At 41.3% G+C, this 26,681-nt stretch overlaps 1 protein-coding gene across 2 annotated transcripts in view; it reads left to right on the forward strand.

Moving 5' to 3' along the window:
• The first annotated feature begins 6,925 nt into the window (after positions 1 to 6,925).
• The window catches only part of LOC122557131 (UAP56-interacting factor-like), a 56,419-nt gene continuing 36,663 nt past the window's right edge, over positions 6,926 to 26,681 (forward strand). For both annotated transcript variants that reach the window (XM_043704474.1, XM_043704475.1), the window contains exons 1-5: positions 6,926 to 7,131; positions 20,930 to 21,076; positions 22,340 to 22,506; positions 22,597 to 22,715; positions 26,461 to 26,551. In XM_043704474.1, coding sequence (XP_043560409.1) covers positions 7,059 to 7,131; positions 20,930 to 21,076; positions 22,340 to 22,506; positions 22,597 to 22,715; positions 26,461 to 26,551 — 597 coding nt within the window. In that variant the 5' untranslated portion in view covers positions 6,926 to 7,058. The remainder of the gene's footprint in view (positions 7,132 to 20,929; positions 21,077 to 22,339; positions 22,507 to 22,596; positions 22,716 to 26,460; positions 26,552 to 26,681) is intronic.

Here is a 26,681-nt window from a genome sequence, read left to right on the forward strand (position 1 = left end):
GAGTAGCTGTACTCCTCGTCGGGCCCCATCAGTGCACCCTGTACCACCACTTGTGTTCCCCTGCCCGGGTCTGAACCCAACCTCTCCGTTTATTCGTATCCCGGGGTCTCTCATTACTGTCCCGTCTATCCCGTTCCCCGGGACGCAGTCCCGAGTGTTTAGTCATGAATCGATCTTCCCTTCCCTTGTTACACTCGCGGGCGAAATGTCCAATCCCATTGCAGGACCAACACCTCACCCTCTGGTCACAGTTTTGAAAGTAATGGTCAGTTCCCTTACATGTCCAGCAGTGATCGCGCTGCCTTCCCCCCCGGAACCGCCTCTGTGCGTCTGAAGATAGCTGCTGTTGGCTGTCGTGGGCTGACACATCATGGCCGTCATATTCTGCCCTGTCAGGGCTGGGACGTGGGAGGGCCTTGCGTGCATTGGGCTGTGGGGAACTGTACATCTGAGCGGCTGGAGGCACGAGCTCCCGCGCGGCGCTCTTTGCCCCCACCTGCTCTAAAATCTTCCCACAATTTTCGCTCAGGACTTCAAAAAGTGCTCCCTCAATACCTCAGACAGTTCTCCCCAGTACCTCAGACAGCACTCCCTCAATACCTCAGAAAGTGCACCCTCAGTACCTCAGACAGTGCTCACTCAATACCTCTGAAAGTGCTCCCTCAATACCTCAAAACGTGCTCTCTCAGTACCTCAGAAATTGCTCCCTCAGTACATCAGATATGTCTCCCTCAATGTCTCAGAAAGTGCTCCCTCAATACCTCAGATAGTTCTCCCTCAATATATCAGATAGTTCTCCCTCAATACCTCAGATAGTACTCCCTCAATACCTCAGATAGCGCTCCCTCAGCACCTCAGAAAGTGCTCCCTCAGTACCGCAGACAGTGCTCCCTCAATAGCACAGAAAGTGCGCTCTCATGTACCTCAGAACGTACTCCCTCAGTACCATCGAAAGTGTTCCCTGAGTACCTCAGAAAGTGCTCCCTCAATAGCTCAGAAAGTGCTCCCTCAATACCTCAGATTTTTCTCCCGCAGTACCTCAGAAGATGCTCCCTCAATATCTCAAAATGTGCTCCCTCAGTACCTCAGATAGTGCTCCCTCAATACCTCAGAAAGTGCTCCCTCAGTAACTCAGAAATTGCTCACTCCATACTTCAGATAGTGCTCCCACAATACCTCAGATATTGCTTCCACAGTACAACAGATAGTGCTTTCTCAGTAGCTCAGATAGTTCTCCCTCAGTTCCTCAGATAGTACTCCCTTAATACCTCAGAGAGTTCTCCCTCAATACCTTAGATTGTGCTACCTCAATATTCAGGTACTGCTCCCTCATTACCTCAGTTAGTGTTTCCACAGTACATCAGATAGTGCTCAAGGATTAATCAAGGTTTAGTGAAAGGGAGATGATAGATTGGCCAAGTTGTTCAATTTCATCTGCATGAATGGGTCATCTTGGGTTCTTCTTTTGAAATATAGAATTGTACAGCTCAGAAGGCCATTTAGCCTGTTATGTGCACCCCAATCTTTTGACAGAACTATCTAAATGGATCCTATCCAAATCTAGAATACAATATAACATCATGCAATTCCCTTTAAAATTGACTAATTTACCATTCCTTTCAAGTAATGCATTCAGGATCACATCAACCCACCAATGAATAGAATTCTCTTCATAAGACCATAATATATGGGAGTAGATTTAAGCCATTCGGCCAATTGAGTATACTCCAACCAATCATGGCTGATATGTGTTAAGACGGACCCGGGGGTCCCGTCTTTGCGTGTTCTTTCGGAAGGAGAGACTCACACTGGCAGCTATGGTTAGACGCAGACAGCAGTTTATTTCCAGAATCTTAACTGATACAACGAATCTACAGGCATGCATTCGTTGGAGAAGGCGTTATCCGTTCTCGTTCAAACTTGACACAATTATGCTTCGCGCTGCCTGGAGTCCGCGGTCAGTTCGCCTTCCCCATTGGTCCATTCATCTGCGCGCGCTGGGGATCCGTCCTCCTATTGGCCGTATCGAAGTGCCTGTCCAGCTCCTGCTGTGCTTGACAATGGCTCAGCCATCCCCGGGAGCGGTTCCGATCCCGTATTCAATAGTTCATTGTTTCAAGGAATTACTATGCGTCTGACAGGCTAGCCATTTTCAATAGTTTTAGTTTAACTAAATTGACAATTACACTTGTCAACTTTAGACTTAAATAGAGCCATTCACACTCACTAGTTACAGGTTCTGATAGAGCAATTCACACTTGTCTAACAGTTACAGATTCCGATCGGTTTCTTTATTAATCCCGAGTTTCGATGGGGCAATTGATACTGGCTGGTATTTACAGGCTCCAAGATTTAATTAACATTATGCATATCCCTTACAAGCTCCAGCCAGGTAGTCATGCAGTCGCCAGCAGCAGCTCGCTTGGCCGTTGTTAATCATTTCAGGGCTGGAACTAGAAGTGTCTGTTGCAGAACTAGTGTCACCCTCCCTAGCCCTACATTAAACACCCCAGTGAAATCTCCCCAACACACACAACATTTATTCAGCAGGAGAAAACTTTAAGGAGTGCAAATACTACCAGGTCTACATGCACTACATGTACATTGACATGTAACTAACAAAAAAATAACCGAATGAAAGGAAGTCCAAATTCAGGTCCATTCATCTGGAAGCAAGTTTTAATGAGGTTCTGACAGTACTTAACCATGCATAGCTCTATCATGGCTTCTTGGATACCTCTCCTGGCCAATGTCCTGATTCTCCTCCTCAAAAATCAAAGGAGTTGATTCCCCATTTTCTTTGCAACCACAACATTCCAACTTTGTTGGGTCCAGTAACAAAGGGCACAGAGTGTGACAATAATGAGAGACAACTGATGGTAGTTTTACCCATGGGTCAGCGTTCCTCAGGTGACGGGAGAGGTTGAGAAGGGGTTGCTTCTTGATTGTCTCAGCCAATGTGGGAATTGAGCACACATTGAAAACTAGCCATCTACCCGTCCAAGCTAACTGACCCCTACATCCTGAATCAATCTGAGAGTAATGTAAAGGGGGAATCAGCCATGTCTGGAGGCTGTAAGCAGCCATCATGTCAGCCATGGGACACTGAGTGGAGACGGAAACAATGAGTTCTCAAGTTTGTAAGAGTCATGGCAGCTTACAGGATGTCTGATACAGAGTCAGAATCTGCTATCCAAGGTCACATAGAATTTGAACATGGGATGGAAGATGTTTCTGCTAACAAACTCTTCAGATTGGTACAAAAACAGCAATTGCTGGTGAAACTGAGCAGGTCTGGCAGCACCTGTGGGAAGAAAGCAGAGTTAGCATTTCAAGTCTGGTGGCTCTTCATTAGAACCTTGCCAGAAATTTCTATTTTTGTTTCAGATTTCCAGCATCCACTGTTCTTTGGTTTATTTCATCCATGTATTAGTGATCGGTAGCAGTTGACAGTGCACTGTACCTGGGGGAAGCCAGCAAAACTCACTGCCTGAGCTATTGCCTCTCCTTGTCATGGGGGAAGGATATGTAGAGCTGTGATCTGGAGAAAATAGCATCAGGTCACATCCCAGACTCAGTGGTAGGTCAAGGAGTCATAGACAGCACATGGGTTTTTGGTTGCTCCTTGAAATGAGCCCCTGATATAAAAATTCAGGTCAGCGGTGACATTGACAGTCAGTGGGATGGAATGGTCACCCAGTCCTTCTAAGTACAATTCTTCCTGAGGAATATCCACAGTAGATAATAGTTTGAAGATGGTGGGCCAGCACATCCTTAATGAGCACCTGCACTGTCTTTTCAATTGTTAAAGAAAATTACAGTGAGGACTGTATGTCTCGTCTCAACAAACGTGTCCACCTCCTTGACTGTTCTTCACCTGTGACTCCTCCCTGTCTCTTCTCTAAGACATTGCTGGTCTTCCTGGGCTCACTGACAAAGTAGTAATCGTTATCTCCTTCCACATTGTCTTGAAGGAATTCAGGCATGGCAAACCCTACATGAGATCCATGAGCAGATAATCTGGAGGAATGTCACAATATTACAGAAGGGACCTTTCAGTCCAACATCCATCACAATGAAACCTCATGTTATACCATCATATTGTGTAGCATGGAGACTTCCCAAAAAGGTCATTGTCATGCTTTGATAAGCTGCTCTAAGGAACATCACTGTATCCAATTCTAATATTGCACATCCATGTTTTTAAGCTTAATGGGGAGTAGAATTCTAACACAAAGCCAGTATGACACCCCTCCCCACAAATAAAAGGCAACTTTCCACACCACAGATTGTGTCCTTACATACTTACAGTTCAGTGGGTGAATTGTGGCAGCTGCAAAGTATTGTCTTCCAATGTTAGCTATGGAACATGTGTGTAAAATGGAAATTTCAAGTGCACTTTTAAGTGCCTTGTTTTATTAAATTGTATAACTAACATGACAAGGAGGCAATTCATGCACCACAAATTAATGCTAATGATTGCTTGAGACCATAATTCTTGGTGAAAAAGTATGGTGCTGGAAAAGCACAGCTGGTCAGGAGGAGGAAGAAAGTCGGCATTTCAAGCATAATCCCTTCATCAAGAATGTAATAATGCCCAAGGGGGCTGAAAGATAGATGGGGGGGGAGGGAACGGGGGGGCTGCGGGGCTGGGCAGAAGAATGTGATAGGTAAATGAAGGTGGAGAGTGATGGTGATAGGTCGGAGTGGAGGGTGGAGCAGATAGGTGGGAAGGAAGATGGACAAGTAGGACAGCTCAAGAAGGCGGTGCCAAGTTGGAGGCTTGGATCTGGTATACAGTGGGGGGAGAGGAGATAAAGAAACTGGTGAAATCCACATTGATCCCATGTGGTTGGAAGGTCCCAAGGCTGAAGATGAGGCGTACTTCCTCTAGGCATCGGTTGCTAGAAGTTGGCGGTGGAGGATGCCCAGGACTGGCATGTTCATGGTAGAGTGGGAGGGGGAATTGAAATGATTGGTCACAGGGCAGGGGGTTGTTTGTTGCATGCCCCCCAGAGATGTTCTCTGAAATGTTCGCCATGTTGGTGTCCTGACTCCCCAATGTAAAGGGGTTCACATTAAGGGCAATGGATATAGTAGATCATGTGTGTAGAGGTGCAGGAATATCTTTAGTGGTGGCATCATCCTCTGCCATTTCAGCCACCTACAGTCAGACTCCACCACCAGGGATATATTTATCTCCCCATCCATATCTGCATTCCACAGAGACCATTCCCTCCGTGATTCTCTTGGTAGGTTCACGCCCCCTCCCAACCCACCCTCCACTCCCAGCACCTTCTCTTTCCACTACAAGAGATGTAAAATGAGTGCCCACACCTCCCCCCTCACCTCCATCCAAGATCCCAAAGGATCCTTCCACATCCAACAGTGATTTTCCTGCACCTCCACACACGTCATCTACTATATTTGTTGCTCTTGATGTGGTCTCCTGTACAATGGAGAGACAGGATGCCAATTTGTGGATGTTTCAGAGAATATCTCTGGGACACATGCACTAAACAACCCCACTGCACCATGGCCAACCACTTCAACTCCCCCTCCCACTCCGCCAAGGACATGCAAGTCCTGGGCCTCCTCCACTGCCAAATCCTAGCCACCTGACGCCTGGAGGAGGAATGCTTCATCTTCTGCCTTGGGACCCTCCAACCACATGGGATCCATGTCAATTTCACCAGTTTCCTCATCTCCCCTCCCCCCACTGTATCCTAGGTCCAACCCTCAAGCTTGGCACACCCTTTTGAATGGTCCTACCTGTCCATCCTCCTTCACACCTATCTGCTCCATCCTCTGCTCCAACCTATCATCATCACCACCCACCTTCATCTACCTATTGCATTCCCAGTTACCTTCCCCCACATCCCCACCCCTCCACCCATCTATCTCTCAGCCCCCTTAGGCCCCACCCCCATTCCTGATGAAGAGCTTAGGCTCAAAATGTGGACTCTCCTGCTCCTCAGATGCTGCCTGACTGGCTGTGCTTTTCCAGCACCACATTTTTTTTTATTCTGATCGCCATCATCTGCAGTCCTCACTTTCTCCTACCATAATTCTTGGATAATGCTGATAAACTTCAAAATGAAGCTGGGTGAGTGGTATTTATACAATTACTCCTGACAGGGCCTCAAACTCCAATAATTTTACCCTCAAGACATAGTAGTAACTTACTTCATCCACTCTGCTTTCAGTACTATCTATTTCGTGTAATTATTGTAGAGTTGACTTTAAACCAGACACAAGGTTTTTCAAATTTGTTTCAGTGTGAGTGACTTGTTAGTGAGTTGCAAATGCATTGAAATAAGGCAGCTGTTGCTCAATGGAAATATGTTGAAATTGCCATTTAAGACTTTGGGAAAATCAAAAAGAAAGAATTATTGACACAGGAGTCTGATTTTTTTTATTCTCACCCAATTTTTCCATCTTTCTCGTCATTACTGTTGTCACATTTCTGACGTGGGACTTGGACAATTCACATTAACTGCTCGAAGCCACAGTGTTTTATGCAATATGTTATTTAAGTGTGGGATACCCTGTACATGGCTAGTAAAAATAATGAGCATGTTAAAAGCACCTAGCTTTTCACATATTAAGAACTACAAGCAGCATTGATATCCATTTTATTCCCGATTAACCAGAAACATTAACCTCTCGACTAAAAAAGACCAATTATTTGCATGGTGGTTGAAAATGGTCTGTTAAAGGTCACCCATTAATTGGTTCCAGACGCTTTCAAGTTTTAAATCAAACACGATGGCAATTCGTCAGGAAGGTAATGATTTATCATGTTAAAATTTTGCTCCAGAATACTTTTCTACATAACTCGCCCGTGTTTAAATTCACAAAAGCGAAGGGATAGATTTGCTGCAGCCCCTTGACAGAAACACTTTGGGTCACGTTATCAGCACAAGGACAGCATTCCGCACATGCGCTGTTCCCATCTGAAGCTGGACAAGTGACAAACTTTGTGAAGTGTGCTCTCCACTTCGCCAAATTTTTGGATTATTCACAAATAGCCATTTGACAGACAGACAGACAAAGAAATGACCGAGAACGTGGCTGAACCTGCTCCCACGGAAGTGGAAAAAAGCTCAGAAAAAATTGATATGTCTTTAGGCAAGTACCCGTCCTTAGAAAATCTCGAGTGAACTTTCTTCCAAATTGGCTGATATGAAAGTACTCGCGGGAGTAGTTGGCTCTTACGAGGATAAACTGAATTATTGTTTGCTTTGCAATTCACTTAAGTGATAATGTTGTACTTTTACTGAGATCCGGGAGGAAGGGAGTTAAAGTGACAGCAACACTGTAGGATCATCCAGATCCAATTCGTTGGAGTCAGTACTAAATATGGAAAGATGATATTAAATACTTGTAGGGTTATGTAAAGATCAGATATACTGCGCTGGAAGGCTGGCATTGCCGAGATAAATGTGACTAATTATTAAGTGGGAACAATTGAGTTTTTTTTTAGTTTGTCTTACTTTCCTCCCATTTTGTATAGTTTATTTTTTAAAAATTGTCGACGTTATTAAACTCTTAAAGAAACAAGCGTAAGGTTCAAATTGAAATCAATATCATCTGGCAAAAAAGGCGGTTTTGAGTGTTTTGTTTTGCATATTAAACGAAGACGTTTCGTTGAAAAATCACAACTGGCTTGAGAAATAGCTGTCAGCACCTGCCTCTTCATTTAAGAAGAAAAATTGCCAGTCAATGATCGAATTGAGTCCTATATAATTGTTTGATGACAAAGGATTTTTTTTTTCATCTTCTGTGGTTAGCTATGTGGCTTGAGGGAAAGATCAGTGTGTTGGATAGCCCGTTTAAGGCCAAAGTGATAGGAGAATAATGTTGAAAGCTTGTTTAATCAAGCTGTTCAGAGAGATGTTATAGCACACCTCTGAAGTAGCTGAGGACTAGAAGCTGGGCATCCTTGCTCAGATGTGGGTTTTTATTCTGGGTATGAAGTCAATAGACTTAGGAAAAATACCCATGATAGTTTGGAATTCTCAGAGATGTGTGAATGCAAGATCATTGAACATTATCAAGGCAGAGGTAAAGGGATACTTGACTAACAAGGGAGTCAGAGGGGTAGGTAGAGTGAGTTGAAGCTACACTCGGATCAGCCATGGTGTTTGAATAGCTTGGCACACCTGACAGGTTGAATGGCCTATTCCTGCTCCAAATTCTTGTGATCAGTTGTTGCTATGGAGATGCAAGTTTAGAGTAAATAGGCAGCTAATTGGAGAGTGAATTAAACTTGGACTCACTGTGGTTCAGAGCACAGAACCAGTGTGAGGAGGGGTGAGCAAAGCTCTCTATGAATAAACCCACCACCTTGTTTGGTAGTAAGAAAATACAACTTCATAGATTTCTATGAAACAATGCATGAGTAAGCTGGGTGTCTGTATCAGTGGTTCAGCCATGATATTCAGCTTCAGCTATCCTAACCTGAAGTTCTTCCACGAACTGAGACCTCACCTTCATGTTGCCCTAGATGAAGAAATTCACTGGCTCTCTTTGTATTTTACCATGAAGATATCTTTCAGTCAGATCACTGGTTCTAACCTTTTTCATCTTCTCTGATCTTCCATCATGCCACAACCCCAGACTTTTTAACTTTTTTATGGATCTGCCCTAACCCTTTTGGATATGTCTGGATTTACTTTGGCCCTATTTAAATTGAGTGACCCTTATTGGCTTTCTCAGACTATTTGGGTTTGCTGCCCCCATAGTCCTTTCAAACCTCTTAGTGCCTGGCTTTTCTGCCTTCTGTTGCTGGCTTTCTCCAGCCTCTGTGTGCTTTTCTGTCTGAGGAATAAATTTTGGTAGTAAACAAATCATTCCCCAACAAAGTGTCTGTCCCTGGCATTGGTCAACTTGAGGCAATTTCTACTGTAGCCTGACCCATTAAAAGTAGACTTTCGAAGTAAACTCTGACAAATGGCACATCTATACTCTTTCCCATGAACTGTTGATCAGTAGATTGAATTTGCTTCCAGGTAGAAAACGTCTATTTGGTATCCAATGGCTCAGGGAATGCTGATCTCTCTCTGACTGTTTTAGACAGTCAGTAGTCACCATTCCTTCAGATAAAAGCTCCTGACAGTTCTTGTGTTCGTAATTATGTCGAAACAGGCACTAACTACCCTTAATGCTACAGACACTGATCTTGCAGCTTGTATTTATGGGAAACCTAAAACCAACTGTTCTTCTTTATGCGCCTGGGCGAAACACTTGCAATTTTCCATGCATTTCGTATCTGCATTCCTTCTGGGGCAATTCTGCCTTCTCTGTCTGGCATCTTTCTTCTCTACAGACTAACTCCAGGGTATTTAGCTTATCGTTGTTCCTCTCTAGTCTGTGATAGCTTTCTGACCTCAGCTCCTGAGTTTATAGATGCGTGTGTTAACTCAGTCATCAGCCAGAATTGTTTCTTGACTGGGCCTTTATAACTTCTGTTTCTCATGATGAGACTGTATTGAAAAGAGTCCAGAGTTTTTGAAGTTAAGGGGAATTACTTTTGTAGCTTTTTGTAGTTGGCTTCCATTTTCAATGACCAAATGCAAGCTGTTGATGCCATTTGTATTCCAGGTATGTCTGCCTTTGTTGATATTATGGAAATTTATGGTATATATGCTTGTGGTACCTGCGTAAAATAAAATGACTTACTGCCTCCTAGTCAGTGGCACTTTTCTCAGGTAAGAGAGAGTAACCTTGTGCTTTCCCAGACAGCTTGCTCTGTAACAGCATTGTCCAGAGTCAGAGATGTACAGCATGGAAATAGACCCTTCAGTCCAACCCATTCATGCCGACCAGATATCCCAACCCAATCTAGTCTCACCTGCCAGCACCCGGCTCATATCCCTCCAAACCCTTCCTATTCATATACCCATCCAAATGCCTCTTAAATGTTGCAATTGTACCAGCCTCCACCATATGCTCTGGCAGCCCATTCCATACATGTACCACCCTCTGCGTGAAAAAGTTGCCCCTTAGGTCTCTTTTATCTTTCCCCTCTCACCCTAAACCGATGCCCTCCAGTTCTGGACTCCCCCACCCCAGGGGGAGTCTATTTAACCTGTCCATGCCCCTCGTAATTTTGTAAACCTCTATAAGGTCACCCCTTAGCCTCCGACGCTCCAGGGAAAATTAGATTAGATTAGATTACTTAGTGTGGAAACAGGCCCTTCGGCCCAACAAGTCCACACCGCCCTGTCGAAGCACAACCCACCCATACCCCTACATTTACCCCTTACCTAACACTACGGGCAATTTAGCATGGCCAATTCACCTGACCTGCACATCTTTGGACTGTGGGAGGAAACCGGAGCAAACCCACGCAGACACGGGGAGAACATGCAAACTCCACACAGTCAGTCGCCTGAGGTGGGAATTGAACCCGGGTCTCTTGCACTGTGAGGCAGCAGTGCTAACCACTGTGCCACCGTGCCGCCCACAAACCGCCCCAGCCTGTTCAGCCTCTCCCTATGGCTCAAATCGTCCAACCCTGGCAACATCCTTGTAAATCTTTTCTGGACCCTTTAAAGTTTCACAACCTCTTTCCGATAGGAAGGAGACCAGAATTGCACACAATATTCCAACAGTGGCCTAACCAATGTCCTGTACAGCCGCAACATGACCACCCAACTCCTGTACTCAATACTCTGACCAATAATGAAAGCATACCAAATGACGCCTTCACTATCCTATCTACCTGCGACTCCACTTTCAAGGAGCTATGAACTTGCACTCCAAGGTCTCTTTGTTCAGCAACACTCCCTAGGACCTTACCATTAAGTGTATAAGTCCTGCTAAGATTTGCTTTGCAAAAATGCAGCACCTCGCATTTATCTGAATTAAACTCCACCTGCCACTTCTCAGCCCATTGGCCCATCTTGTTAAGTTTAATCAAGAGACATATCTCCAAAAACAATAAATCAAGAAAGAACCTACTCTACTCACTACTGCAGATTCTCTGTAGGCCACACTTACAACAACAATTAACTTATCTGATTCTGTGCTGTGAACTTCACCCAACAGTTCCTCCAAGATCAGTTGTGAATTTCACTGTTTGATAATTCTCCCAGATGCACTCTGATGTCCAACGATACACGAATTCAAACATCAAAGGCAGTCACTGTGCAGATATTCTCACTCTCACTCTGTGTTATTTTGATTTTTGTTTTCCAAAGTTCCAAAACAATGCAACAGCACCATTCCAAACGAACAACTTCTGCTCAAAACGTCGACTCTCCTACTTCTTGGATGCTGTCTGACCAGCTATGCTTCTGACTTTGACTTTGATCTCCAGCATTTGCAGTCCTCACTTTCTCCTAACAGCACTGTCCAACAATGGACTAGCTATTTTACCTGATGTGCTGCTCTTTCAAAAGAGATCAAGGTGTCCACCTCTTTTGTTTTGTCAAACTTGGGGATGAAATGGCAACTTTGAATCCTTCAGCCATTAAGTTTAAGTGAAGTATGATTCCCTTCCCAAAGCTGCTCTGTCTCCCACCTCTGGTTGAGGTATTTCAATTTAAATCCCTTTTCCTTTTCATGTTAACTGCTAAAATTCTAACCCTTTCCTCTGTCTTGCTCCTGTCTCTCCTTTCTTTTTCCAGATCATCTTACCAATTTTTTTTTTCAGAAATTCTGACTTGAATCTTCTTCCAATATTATGTTATCTATTTCATTATCCTCCATTTCTAGCTCTAGGCATTTTGCTGCCTGTTTTGCAATTTCTGGTTTTCAGGTGAAATTCCACCTCTAGATGCTTAGTTATCACATTGACTAAGTGCAAGAGAAAGGCTTTCAGTTTTCTGTAAACTATTGTGCTCCTCTAAGAAAACCTAAATTGAACTTGGATCTCTTAAATAGAATAAACAGCACAGTACAGGCGCTTCAGCCCTCAAATGTTATGCTGACCTGTGGAATCAATCTGAAGTCCTTCTAACCTACACTAATCCGTTTTCATCCATATGCCTATCCAATGACCACTTAAATGCCCTTTAAAGGTGGTGAGTTTACTACTGTTGCAGGCAGTGCATTCCATGCCCCTACCACTCTGACTAATAAAACTACCTCTGAGGGTTTGCCTTATGAAGAAAGGTTGAATAGGCTTGGACTTTTCTCTCTGGAAAGAAGGAGGAAGAAAGGATACCTGATCGAGGTGTATAAAATAATGAGCGGAATAGATAGAGTCAATAGCCAGAGACTTTTCCCCAGGGCATGATTGACTGGTACAAGGAGTCATAGTTTGAAGATATTAGGAGGAAGGTATAAAGAAGACCTCAGAGGTAGGTTCTTTACGCAGAGAGTTGTGAATGCATTGCCAGCTGTGATGGTGGAAGCAGAGTCATTGGGGACATTTAAGTGACTGCTGGACACGCGCATGGATAGCAGTGAATTGAGGGGTGCGTAGGTTAAGTTACTATATTTTTCATTAGGAATAAACCTCAGCACAACATCGTGGGCCAAAGGGCCTGTTCTGTGCTGTACTTCTCTATGTTCTATCTGTCCTATATCTATCACCCTTCAGTTTAAAGCTATGTCCCCTCATGCTAGCCATCACCATCTGAGGAAAAGGTCTCACTGTCCACCCTAACTAACCCTCTGATTATCTTACGTGTCTCAGTTAAGTCACCTCTCAACTTCCTTCTCTCTAACGAAAACAGCCTCAAGTCCCTCAGCCTTTCCTCATAAGACCTTCTCTCCACACCAGGAAACATCCTAGCAAATCTCCTATGAACCCTTTCCAAAGCTTCCACATCCTTCCTATAATGCGGTAGCCAGAACTGTATGCAATACTCCAAGTGCGGCTGCACTAGAGTTTTGTACAGCTGCAGCATGACCTCGTGGCTCCAAAACTCAATCTCTCTACCAATAAAAGCTAACACAACGTATGCCTTCTTAACAGCCCTATCAAACTGGGTGGCACCTTCAGGTGTCTACTTTTCAGACACTGAGGTCTCTCTGCTCATCTGCACTACCAAGAATCTTATCATTAGCCCAGTCGTTTGTATTCCTGCTGCTCCTTCCAAAGGGAATCACCTCACTTTTCCACATTAAATTCCATTTGCCACTCTCAGCCCTGCTGTACATCTTATCTATATCTCTCTATAACCTGCAACATCCTTCAGCACTATCCACAACTCCACCGACCTTAGTGTCATCCTCAAATTCACTAACATATTCTTCCACACACTCATTCAGGTCATTTATTAAAATGACAAACAGCAGTGTCTCCAAAACAGATCATTGCGGTACACCACTAGTAACTGAACTCCAGGATGACATTTCCCATCAACCACCACCATCTGTCTTCTTTCAGCTAGCCAATTTCTGATCCAAACCACAAAATCACCCTCAATCCCATGTTGCTGTATTTTGTGCAATAGCCTATTGTGGGGAACCTTATCAAATGCATTAATGAAATCTATAGACAGCACATTAACTGCTTTACCCTCATCCATCTATTTGTCCACCATCTCAAAGAACTTAATAGGTTTGCGAGGCACGAGCCACCCTTCACAAAATTGTGTTGACTATCCCTAATCAACTTATTCCTCTCTAGATTATAAATCCTATCTCTTATAACCTTTTCCAACACTTTACCCAGAACAGAAGTAAGGCTCTGTGGTCTATAATTACCAGGGTTGTCTCTACTCCCCTTCTTGAAGAAGGGGACAACATTTGCTATCCTCGGATAATTCCCATCCGGTCCAGGGGACTTATCTATTTTCACACTTTCCAGAATTGCTAACACTACCTCCTGGTGACCCTTCATCCTGTAGTTTAATAGCTTGTATCTCAATATTCTCCTCGACAATATTGTCTTCTTCAGTATGAATACCGGTGACTTCCCTTATCTCCTCAGACTCTGCACACAACTTCCCACTACTATCCTTGATTGGCCTTTCTCTAGCCAATCTTTTATTCCTGATATACCAATAGAAAGCTTTAGGGTTTTCTTTGATCCTCTCTGCCAATTACTTCTTATGTTCCCTGATGGCTCTTCTTAGTTCTCTCTTTAGGTGTTTCCTGGCTAATTTGTAACTCTCAAGCGCCCTACCTGAGCCTTCACATCTCCTCCTAACATAAGCCGCCACCTTCCACTTGACAAGAGATTCAACTTCTTTAGTAAACCAAGGCTCCCTTGCTTGATCACCTCCTCCCTGCCTGACTGGTACATACTTGTCAAGGATACGCTGTCGCTGTTCCTTGATTAAGCTCCATGTTTCAATTGTTCAACATTTTCTGTAAGGCTTTTTAATAACATCTATTGAAGGAAGAATTTGTTTGTACTCCAAATTTGTCATTAGTCAGTGAATTCATCACTGAATTAGCCCCAAAATTGATCATAACTAGGGGAGGAGGGGTCACGATTCCCATTTTTATGAAACCTCCTCTTGGTCAGTCATACCAAATATCATTTTTCTTTTCCTTTTTTTAGCACATAGCTATCACACATCAGTTATTTTCATAAACCAGATTAAAAATAACAGACCAATTCCCAGATTTTCTTGAGTGGAAGGGTTTTATCAAACAAAAAAAAATCAGTAACAAACATACACAAAATATAGATAAAGAGCCAAAAAGGAGGTAGGCAGAGAAGTATCTAATGCTGACAGGAAAGTCCAAGTATTTGGAGATTACTGTTTGAGAGTTGCAGGGGAGTGTAACCCTCAGCTGAAGTCCTAATTCCTTCAGTGGCAAAGCTTCCACATCCCCTTGATTTCTCAGTCACTGTGGTTTGCCCAAGTTCCTTTCTTTTTCACCCCAATGGCACTGATTTGCTCAGGTTGCATTTTCAAGAGGTAGAGAGGAGCTTTCTGTATCCATGCTATCTTCATTCCATGCTTTCTCTTCAACATTCTCCTCATCTCCGTCTTAAATGGAAGACCCCTTATTTTTAAAACTGCTCCCCACCCCCTTTCTAGTTCCTTCTATAAGGGGAAACACCATCTCAGCATCCATCTTATCAATCCCTTCAGGGTTTTATATGTTTCACCTATCATTCTTATAAACCACAATGAATACAGGCCAAACTGATCCTCAAAAGATAACCCAGGACTCAGTTGAGTGAACCTTCTCTGAACTGCTTCTAACGGTGCTATACTCATTCTCGAGTAACAAGACCAAAATTGTGCACAGTACACCAGATGTAGTTTTGCCAGTGCCCAACACAATTCCAGCAAGACATTCCCTGTTTTTTAATATTCTGTTGTTCTTGCAATAAATGGCAACATTTCATTTAGTTTCCTCGTTGTCTGCTTGACCTCCTACTAATATTTTGTGATTTCTGTTCCAGGATACCAAATCATTTTGTTCCATAGAGGTTTTCTTTCTTTTTCCATTTAAACAATAATGTACATTTCTATTCTCCCTGCCAAAGCTGAAGAGTTCACATTTCTTAAATTATACTCCATCTGTCAATTTTTTTTTTTTACACAGTCACTAAATCTATCCAAATTTCTTTGTAGATCTTTTTTGTTTTTGTATCTAACTTTGTACTATCAGCAAATTTACTAAGCATACATTTGGTCCCTCCGTCAGTCATTTCTAGAATAGATGGTTCCCCGGCACTGATTCTTTGGCAATCCACTGTTTACACTTGTCAACTCAAAAATGACTCCTGCCACCCAATCCTTCTGTCCTTGATTATATGTTACTCTCTACACCATGACCTCTTAAATTGCATAGCAATGTTTGATGTAGTGCCTTATCAAATGCCTTTTGGATTTACTAAGGACCCTTTTATAACCAACTTGGTAATAGATTCTAACTTTTGGCCTTTAACAGATGTTAAGCTAACTGTTTGCTGTCTGTCTTTTTTGTTTAATAGACTAGCTATATTTGCTATTTTTTAAATTGATGGGACCTTTTCAGATCACAGGAGTATGGAAAATTACAAACAGTGCAATGGCTATCTCTGCAATCACAATGTTGGAAGCCTGAAATGAAGTCCAACAGGTCCTGATAACTTTTCAGCCTTTAGTTCTATTCATTATTTCAGTACCCTTTCTCTGGTGATTAAACTTTTTAAAAAGTTGCTCCCTCACTTTTTTCTTCAATTTGATACTAATGAACTTCCTCAATTAACTATGGATGATGTAGCCTCCTCCTGGACAATTTATTTTTCTCATGTGATTGTTTCTTTGCTGATCATAATAAAATAACTCATTAAATGTTTGTCACTACATTTTCCATTGATCTTTCTGTTAGTCTATTTCCTCAGTTCACTTCAGCCAGGTTTTACCTAGTGCATTTTTAATTCCTTTTATTTCAGCTCAAAACATTGACCTTGCATAAAGTCTTCTCATCTTCATATTGAATGTTAAATTCAATCACGTTAGGATCATTGCTGTGTAGAGGTTCCATTAGTCTTGGGTAATTCATTAATCCTGCTCCTTTACACACTACTTGATCTAGGAAAAACCCATTCTCAATTTGTACTAGAATGTGCCACTTGAAGAATGTTTTGGGGATAATATCTATGAGCTCATAAGATGTTGGAGCAGAAGTAGATCATGCCATTGAACTTACTCTGGTATACAGTGAGATCATGGCTGATCTGAAAACCTTCAGATTTACTTTCCTGCCCCTTCCCTATAAATCCTGGATTCTATTCCTGAAATTTGGAGATCTCAACCTTGAATATACTTATCAATGCAGCCTCAATAATGCTCCTTGGTAAAGAATTCCATGGATTTACTACCCTCTGAGAGAATAATTTCCTCCTCATCTCTGTCTTAAATATGCGATCCCTTTTTCCCCAAGATTATGACTTTTGGTCCTAGACTCTCCTTCGGGGCAAACAACCTTTCTGCACCTACCCTGTCAAGTCCCTGAAGAATCTTGTACATTTCAGTAAGCTCACTCTCATTCTTCTAAATTCCAAGGAGTACAGATCCAACCTACTTAACCTTTTCTCATAAGACAGTTCCTTCATATCCAGTATCAGCCTTGTCAATCTTCTCTGACTTCCTCCAATGCTCGGATGTATTTCCTTAGATAAGCAGTCCAAAACTGTTGACAATATTCCAACTGAGTTCTGATTAGTGCTTTGTATAGTTTTAGCAAAATATCTCAACTTTACCCACTTTGAAATAAAGGTCAATATTCTATTTGCCTTCCCTATTATGTCTTGAACTTGAATGTTAGCTTTTTGTGATCCATACGCACAGACTCACAAATCCCTCTGTTCCATAGCCTTCTGCAGTCTTTCCCAATTTTAAATAATGTTCAGCCCCTCTTTGTCCTGCCAAAGTGCATAACTTCATATTTTCCTACCTTCAGGCAGCCTTTGCTAAACTGATTCATCCAATCAATACATAGATTTCAATCACTCATGATAATCACAGTTAAAAATCACACAACACCAGGTTATAGTCCAACAGGTTTAATTGGAAGCACTAGCTTTTGGAGCAACACTCCTTCATCAGGTGATAGTGGTGGGCTCGATCGTAACACAGAATTTATAGCAAAAATTTGCAGTGTGATGTAACTGAAATTATACATTGAAAAATTGATTGTCTGTTAAGCCTTTCATCTGTTAGAATACAGTGATAGTTTCACTTCTTTCATGTGTAAATCACAAAACCTTTTTTTTAAAAGTTGCATTCTCGGGTTAGCTGTTAACAATGGTGATAGCTAGGCAATATGTTGAAGGTGTTGGCCCCCCATGTTCTCTGTCTATGCCATGATGTTTAGATTGATTCTACTCTTAAAAAGTGAGATAAGAGTTTTACATAAATTCATGCAGTTTTTGAGCTCAGAGTTCTACATAATGCATGCAGTTTTTGAGCAAAGTACAATGTAACTCTGCAAATACAAATTCACCCCACAAATTGCAACATTTAAGACGTTTGGATGGGTATGTGAATAGGTTTAGAGGGATATCGGCCGGGTGCTGTCAGGTGGGACTAGATTGGATTCGGATATCTAGTTGGCATGGACAAGTTGGATTGAATGGTCTTTTTCCATGCTGTACATCCATATGACTCTTCTCTGGAATGCAGTCAGGAAGTAACTACTTTGCTATATATAAAAAAAGTAGTTTCTGATCTCCTGTAGCATTCATAGTATCTGATCCAGTTGAGTTTCTGATGGAACACATTGGTGACTTCTAGGATGCTGAAGGTGAGAATTCAGCCATGTTAATGGGAGGTGTTTAGACACTCTTGTTGGAATTTGTCATTTTTCTCGCACTTATGTGAGATTGAGGAATTTACTTGTAATTAACCATAATTGCTCTTGAACTGAATGGCTTGCTGGGTCACTTCAGAGAGTAGTTAAGAACCAACAACATTGATTTTACTCTGGAGTCATGTGTAAGCCTGAACATGTAAGGACAGTTGATTTCCTTTTCTTTAGGAACTGAGATGGGTTTTTACCACAATCGATGATAGTTTCATGGCCAGCATTACTAACTTTCCATCCCAGGTTTTATCAATTGGACTTCAATTCCACCAACCATTCCCAAAGCATTACCCTGGGCCTCTGAGCTACCATTCTCATCACATTAACACTATTGCTACCATCTTCCCTGATCATTGGTCTCGAGTGAACACAATCCTCTTTCTTTCTCCTAGGTGTGACTCCAACCAATAGAATATTTATACCTTATACACATTGATCTCAATCTCATGCAACGACAAATAGTTTTATGTTCTAATGTGGAGGGAGAAAGCACAATGCAAGTGTAGTAAAAAGCAATGTTCTAATAAAATGTCATTTGACTTGAAACATAAGCTGAATGAAAAAGGTGCCTGCCCATTATATTCTTTTTCTGGGTTGATGGGTGGATGGAGACATTCCTATCATTTCCAGAGGAAGACCCAAGCTGACAGTGCAGGTGGGGAAATCATCTTAGTTTTAATGATAAATGTCAGACTCTCCTTAACCTCACTTGCCCTACATTGCCCTCTATACTCTCTTATATTTCACATTATACCCATGTCCTCTCAATGCAGAACTCAGGAGCTATATCTTTGAAATGGAGATGATTTTAAAAAAAAGTCTCATGATCTATTTGAGCTCATCCTTAACCATAATTCATATTATGAAATATTCTCATTCAAAATCATAAATTTAAAAATAACCTGCTTTTCACCCTGTTTTAAAAATAAGCATCTATTACCCATAACCATGTCAAAGGCATCTAATCCTTTAATAACCTCTAAAAACACTGATCTCTGGCAATCAAAATGTAATCACAGCACCTTGCCAAATGTTTCCACATTTATTTGAAACTGTCAAGCTTTCATAATGAGCTAAACTGTAACAACGAAATCAGTGAGAGATGAACAATAACGTCTATTGAAAGAGGGTTAAAAGAGTAGCCTTTTTACTTATCACATCCTGTAAGTTAAAGCAATATGGGAACTGGTAAAAAAAATTTCTTTACATGAAAGTTGCTGAAATTTTTTTTTCCATTTTAGAAGGACTTGGATATTTATTACTTTAGGTGATTTATACTAGAAATCCAAACAACTCTTGTATTTCAAATGCATAAGAGCAGTTTTTCTAGGAGAAAACACTCTAATCCATCCCAACAGATACTAATGTGTATCACAATATTGATCAATGTAATGACAACCAACATTAATAGATAGAACCATATAATCAATCACTTTAGCAAACACGCATCTAACTTACAGAATAGTGTCAAATAATTGAAACTGAAAGGGCAAATGTGTTTGTTTTCTCTATTCCAAAGGTGTAAATGAAATAATTTAAAACTTTTCTTTGGCTCTCCACTTGAAGTCTCCAGTAGTTCACGCCTCTTCTGTGAGCCCCATCTACTTACTGAAGGGACCAAAATTACAATAAAATTGTAACGTGATGGAGCAAGCAAGGGCAGAAATGCTGTGAGCTGGATGAATGCCTGCATCCTTATTCCATCCTAGCAAAAATGGGATTGAGGCAAGAATCCTAGCATTGGGTCCAGGAATCATTTTGAATAGATTCTTGAATACTGCATTTTGCACCTTTTTTCATTCTTAAATGCACACAGTGGAGATGGAAGTAGCATCTGATTGAATAAGCAAATGTATTCATCTTTGGGTTGCAATATTATAATTTCAATAGTGTGCTCTTTTCAGCCACTGCAAAACTCTTTTAAATGTTTCACTCTTTCCAATAGTTGTACAACACACACAAAGCAATATGTAAAAGTACTCCTAATTCATTTCCTATTGTGTTGACAATCTTCAAGATCAAATTGTCCCTAATTTAGCTAGGATTTTTCTTCAATCTCTCTCAATGAGGCAGTAATGATAGATAAGAAAATGAGGCCTGCAGATGCTGGAGATCAGAGTCAAAAATTGTGGCGCTGGAAAAGCACAACTGGTCAGGCAGCATCTGAGGAGCAGGAGAGTCAGTGTTTCAGGCATAAACCCTTCAGGAATGTGGGGGTGGAGAAAAGTGGCTGTGACAGGGTGGAATGGATAGGTAAGAAGGAAGATAGACAGATGGGATAAAAGTTCAAGAGGGTGGTGCCGAGTTTGAAGTTTGGATCTGGAATGAGGTGGGGGGAGGGGAATGAGTAAACTGATGAAGTCAATGTTGATGCCGTGTGGTTGGAGGGTCCCAAGGTGGAGTAAGAGGAGGTGTTCTTAGTTGGGCAATGAAAAATTCTCATTACTTCAATTAAGAATTTATGACCGTAGAATTGTGGAACAATGTTCTGAAGTTAAAGCTGAGGCACATTATTCCAGTCTTCCCTTGCATAATATCTGATACATCCAGACGTTTCTGTAAAATGTGTTTGATGTAATGTGGCATAAAGAGCCTAAAGTGACCCATTTTCTAACCTTGGCACCCATTTCACCTTTAGCGTACCAAGGTAAGGAAATGCAGCAAAACTGTAGTAATTTTGCGACGATTTTTAATATGCTTTTATGTTTTAAAGATGACATTATTGAACTGAATAAAAGGGAAACCGACTCTACAACAAATACATCCATGATGACGAGAGAACTGCAGAAAAGGCAACAGAATTCTGGTTTTCGTAAGCTACGATATTATTTTGGAAGAGAAGTGCAGCAAAATGTACAAGGTGACCTCAACTTTGAGTATAACCACGCAATTAAATGACTATGTATGCTGACCACTGCAAGCCCAGTGAACAATATATTAAACCTTGCATTTTCGTTGTCAGATTTATTGCTAACCCATTGCGAGCAACTGATTTCTTCTGTAAGTTAGTGACCAATTTATTTTCAATAAAGCAGGAGAGAGGGATTATCCTTCTGCATTAGCTGAAACAATGTTGCAATACCGTTTATGAAGGACTTACTAATGATCTAACTTACACCCTACACGTTTATCCCCTATCATCCATTGATCGAAGTACAATGAATAAAGCGATCCTGAGAATAATTGAAAAGATAAGATAAAATTAGAGATCACTGCAGGTCAGGCAGCATCTATGGAGAGAAAGCAAGCTAACGTTTTGAGTCTCAATGACTCTTCTTCAGTCATCTAGACTTGAAACATTAGTTTGCTCTCCCTCTCCCTCTCCCTCTCCCTCTCCCTCTCCCTCTCCCTCTCCCTCTCCCTCTCCCTCTCCCTCTCCCTGGATGCTGCCTTACCCGCTGTGATCGCCAGCACTTTTTGTTTTCAGTACAAATTCCAGCATCTGGAGTAATTTGCTCCTGCGATAAAGTTGAACCTGTCTTATTTTTGCTTAAGTTCTCAACAATAAAAAAAAATATTCAACATGAATGCTCCAGCCTGTTTAGTAAATTAATGCAGAGATGAAATTCTGCATTTGATAGTACAGAGGTGTAATGCAAAGGTTGGAAATTTTAAAACAACATAGATTGAAAGGTAAAGCGTAAAACAAAAAAAAGTAAATAACTTTATTTTATAACAAAATTTCAAGCAAGACGTAAAAAAAAGAAAATTAAGGACAAGTTCAGGAGTAGAGATGCTCATCGTGATTATTTTTGAAAAGTACTTTTAATTTGACAGTCTGTTCCAAATAATTAAACATGAATATCATAAATGTTGTTAGCAATGAAAACCACTAATAGCTATGTTGTATTTGCTAAATGTTTGCATAGTATCAGAATGTATACAGGAGCCCAGGGATTGTCAAGAAACCAGGTGTGGTACAAGTAAGATGGGCATTCATGCTCATTCTGTAATATATGCTCCTGTCTAATATGGCTACAGATCGGGAACCTCTGCTTCATAAATGTGACCTTTTCAAACTCCGGTCACTGATTCACCACCAATTGGATTCCAGAATTTAATAAGATTGTCAACATGTCAAAGTACATTATTTAAATTAATTTGTTTGTATCAATTTCAATAGGATTCAATAGACTAAGGAGAAATATTTCTGAACTGCAAGGGTACAGCAGAGTTAATCGACGTTGGCTGACACAGGGTAAAAATATCACAGCAAGGTCAGGTGGAAGAAGACCTGTTGTCGCAACCAAAGGAGTGAGCCCTTTGAATCGCAAAGCCAGTTTTCACCTGGTAATGCAAACCAATCTGTTAAACTTCCCTAGTTTTACTTGATAATTTCGATGTATTTCAAATTATTTTCAAAACTAATGTCCTTTCTAGGATTCACAACAAACTGCACCCACTAAGAAAGGAGTTCAATGGATCATGCGGAGAAGAGCACAGCAGGCCCAGAAAAGATTCAGGCTAAGAAGACAGAGGCCTCAAATTCCAAAAAGAAGGTAATCAGCAAAACTGACTTAATTGATACATAATCTATATTGCTCCTTCCAATCTTTACACCAACCAAGCCAACAATGATCTCTCGCCACAAAATACCAACATCCAGTTTCTCCCACATATCACTACCAACCCTCATCCCATCTGTTGCTTTGATCCTCAGCTATGGCCTATAGCTATGATTTTCACATTTGAACATAGAATCTCTACAGAGTGGAAACAGGCCTTTAGGCCCAACAAGTCCACACTGACCCTCCGGAAAGTAATCCACCCAGACCCATTCCCTTACCCTTTTATCCTATATTTAACCCTGACTATTGCACCTAATCTACACATCCCTGAACACTATGGGTAATTTAACACTGACATCTTTGGATTGTGGGAGGAAACCAGAGCACCCAGAGGAAACCCACACAGACACGGAAAGAATGTGCAAACTCCATGCAGACGGTCACCCGAGGATGAATTTAAAAGGCAGTAGGTCCCAATCTAAGAACTTGATATATGGGAGTCGAGAGTGTGGTGCAGGCATGAAGGGCTTATGCCCGAAACACCGATTCTCCTGCACCTTTGATGCTGCCTGACTTGCTGTGCTTTTCCAGCACCTAATTTCTGGCCCTGATCTCCGGCATCTGCAGTCCTCACTTTCTGCTACTTGACATATGGGAGACTAAAGAAACGTAATGAGGTCCCATCTAAACCTCACTATAGCCTTGGTCCACACACAGACAAAAAAGCTGAATTCCAAAGGTGATGATGACTACCTTGAGAGCAAGGCAACATTTGACTTACTGTGATATGAAGGAGCCAAAGTAAAATTAAATTTCTTGGGAATTAGGCAAAAGCTCTCCACTGACTGAACTTACACCTGGCACAAAGGAGGATGGGTATGGTTTATTGAGGCTGATTATCGCAGCGCCTTGTCATTGCAGTAATTTGTCACAATAGTGTTTTTGGCATAACCAACTTCAGAATCGTAAATGTCACTGTTTGTTGATGAATAGACAGTGTTCAATTGCATTCACAACTCTTTAGGTTATGAGGTAATTGGTGACTGCATCCAGCAAGAACTGGATAAGTTTCAGGATTGAATAAATGACAAATAAAACTCGTACCATACAAATGCTAGTCTCCAGCAAAAGAGACTCTAGCCATCGCCCCATGACATTCAATGACAGTAATAATGTCAGCCTGGGAGCTACCATGAACCAAAAACTGAACTGGACCAACTATGACTACAAGAACAGGTCAGAGGGTAGGAGTTCTGTCACTGATATCATAGCTTCTGCCTTTCCAAAGCTTGATCGTAAGACACAAGTCAGGAGTGGAATGGAAGATCCTCTACTTTCCTGATGAATGCAACTCCAGTAACATTCAAGAATCTCAACCGCATCCAAGACAAAGCAGTCCACTTGATTGACACCCCATCTAACACTTTTAACGTTCACTCCTTCTGCTACTTCTGCAAAGTAGCACTCTGCAAGGTCTTGTCAATCATCTGATTTCTACCATCCAGAGGAAGAATTGGAGCAGGTGCACAGGAATTAGTTCCCTTGCAAGTCACACAGCAATCCTGAATTCACTGACTCAGTCAAAATCCTGGAACTTCCTTGCCACGTGTCACTGCAGTGGTTTAAGAAGATAACTCCCTATCATTGTTCAAGGCCAATTATGGACATTAAATATTAGCCTTGCCCCTAGTGCACAAACTGCATTAATAAATAGAACAAATTCAGCAATCCCTTTTGCGTCCCTGATATAGGACCTAATTATTCTTGAATTGATGTAGATGTTAAGAGGGCAGGACAATGGTTCCAATGTACAGGGAAGTGAGAGGAACAAAGAAAATAACTGTGGGTATGAAGAGCAATTGGCAATATTTTGAACACTGCCAGTTTTTTTAACAATGGAATGCTCTATACTCAGCCAGTGGTCTCTACTGTAACAAAGATTTCTACTCTAACAGAGGAGAAAGAGAGACACCTTTTCAATTAACATGGTGGCAAAGTGCATTAGTGAATGGGACAGGAATTCATCATGACCTTCTACATTGTTTTTGAAAGTTTGTCCTTGAGTACATGAGCACATAAACTGCAAGGATATTATATTTATTCACAAATATAAACAAATTATCCACAATATTCAATTAAACTCCGTTTCCCATAGATTCAATAATATGTTGTGCCTGCAAACATCATTTTTATGTTGCCAGACAACCTGAACTGATGAACCTTTCCCTTGTTGCTCCTCCAGGATCAATCTGCTCTTTCCACTAAGATCTGGTTAAGTCATCATCCGGACTTTACCTTAAACAACTAGATAATTATTGACAAGATAATTATTGTAATTTGATTTTTAAAATTTATCTCCACCCTCTCTCAATTGTTAGACTACTTGTCTGGTATTGCCAGCCACTGAGTCTATTGCTTTCTTTTTCAGCCCTTTGAGGCTAAACTGAATGTTTTATATCCTTGGTGTTGTATTTGACATCAAGTTGAGCTTCCAAGCATGCCATCATATGGAATACTTTATTCCAAGCATAAAACATCTCCCAACACCCCTCATGCCTCAGCTCATCTACTGCAAAAACTTGCATGCGTTCTTTTGTTAACTGTAGACTTGACTATTCCAATGTTCTTTGTGGCCAACCTCTTAAACTCCATTTTACATAAAGAAGAATTCATTCAACAATTTATTGAGCTTTGCCTAACTTGGATCAAGACCTGTTAGACCATGTGGCATAGAAACATAAATTAGGTCATTCAGCCCATCAAGTCTGCTCTGCAATTCAATCATGGCTGATAGGTTTTTCAGTCTCATTTTCCCACTTTCTTCCCATAACCTTTCATTCCCTTGGCAATCAAGAACTTATCTATTACCCTGATTTGTCTGGCATTTGATTAACTGAATTTCAGGTAATGCAAAAAAGATTGCAAGGTCCCGAGGCGTGGCTAACTATGTTATCCAGCCTTCGATTAACTGAACGAAATACTCCACACCCATGTCCTTCGGATAATCGAGGTCCTTCTGTATTCATTGACCTGACATGCACTGCCTACTGTGGCAATAAATTCCACAGATTCACTACTCTCTGGCTAAAGAAGGTTCTACTTATCTCCATTCTAAACAGTCTTCCCTTTACTCCAAGGCTGTGCCCACAAGTCCTGCTCTTTCCTGCCAATGAAAGCATCATCCCAATGTCCACTCTGTCCAGGCCGTTCAGCATTCTGAACGTTTCAATCCAATCCCCCATCATTCTTCTCAACTCTGTCGAGAATACTCCCAGAGTTCTCAAAAGTTCATCATATGCTAAGCTTTTCATTCCTGGGATCATTCTTGTGAACCTCCTCCAAACCAGCCCTTTTTAAGATGCTCCTTAATGTCTGCCAACTTACTGGTCAGAAAGTCCAATACTACTACATCTAGCTGCCTGCCACATTTTGTTTGGAAAACTCCAATGAAGCTTATTTTGATGTTTCACTATGTTAAAGATTCCTTTTATAATTTCAAGACTTTTTATTTAAATCTGATGCTATCCAGCTCTGGTGTGTAAATTAAGGGGGAAATTGGAACGATTGTAGCTAGTGGATTTATTTTTGCCTCCATATTCCCCTGTTTCAATTTCAGGGGTTATATTGATCCGGTGTCAGTTTTGAGGTGCACTATTAATGATGTAATTTTTGAAATGCTGTTTAGCACTTTTGTCTTTTAAAAATAGCCTGCAATTTTGATCTTTTGTCATTGTAGGAATATGTTCCAGAATAGAGGGCCAAGCCAGCAGAGGAAACAACAAACCCAGAAGCAACAAAGACAAGCTATAATCAAAATTAACAGAGGGGTATGTTTCACACTATGACATTTTTGAAGAAGAATTTGAAGGAATGCAATTGATTCCAAAGAACACCCTACTGCAAAGTAGAGATAACCTAAAAGGACAATAGACTACACCCCTTTATTATATTTCAGAA

Source organism: Chiloscyllium plagiosum, chromosome 15, assembly GCF_004010195.1.
Source record: "Chiloscyllium plagiosum isolate BGI_BamShark_2017 chromosome 15, ASM401019v2, whole genome shotgun sequence".
Classification (NCBI taxonomy): Eukaryota; Metazoa; Chordata; class Chondrichthyes; order Orectolobiformes; family Hemiscylliidae; genus Chiloscyllium; species Chiloscyllium plagiosum.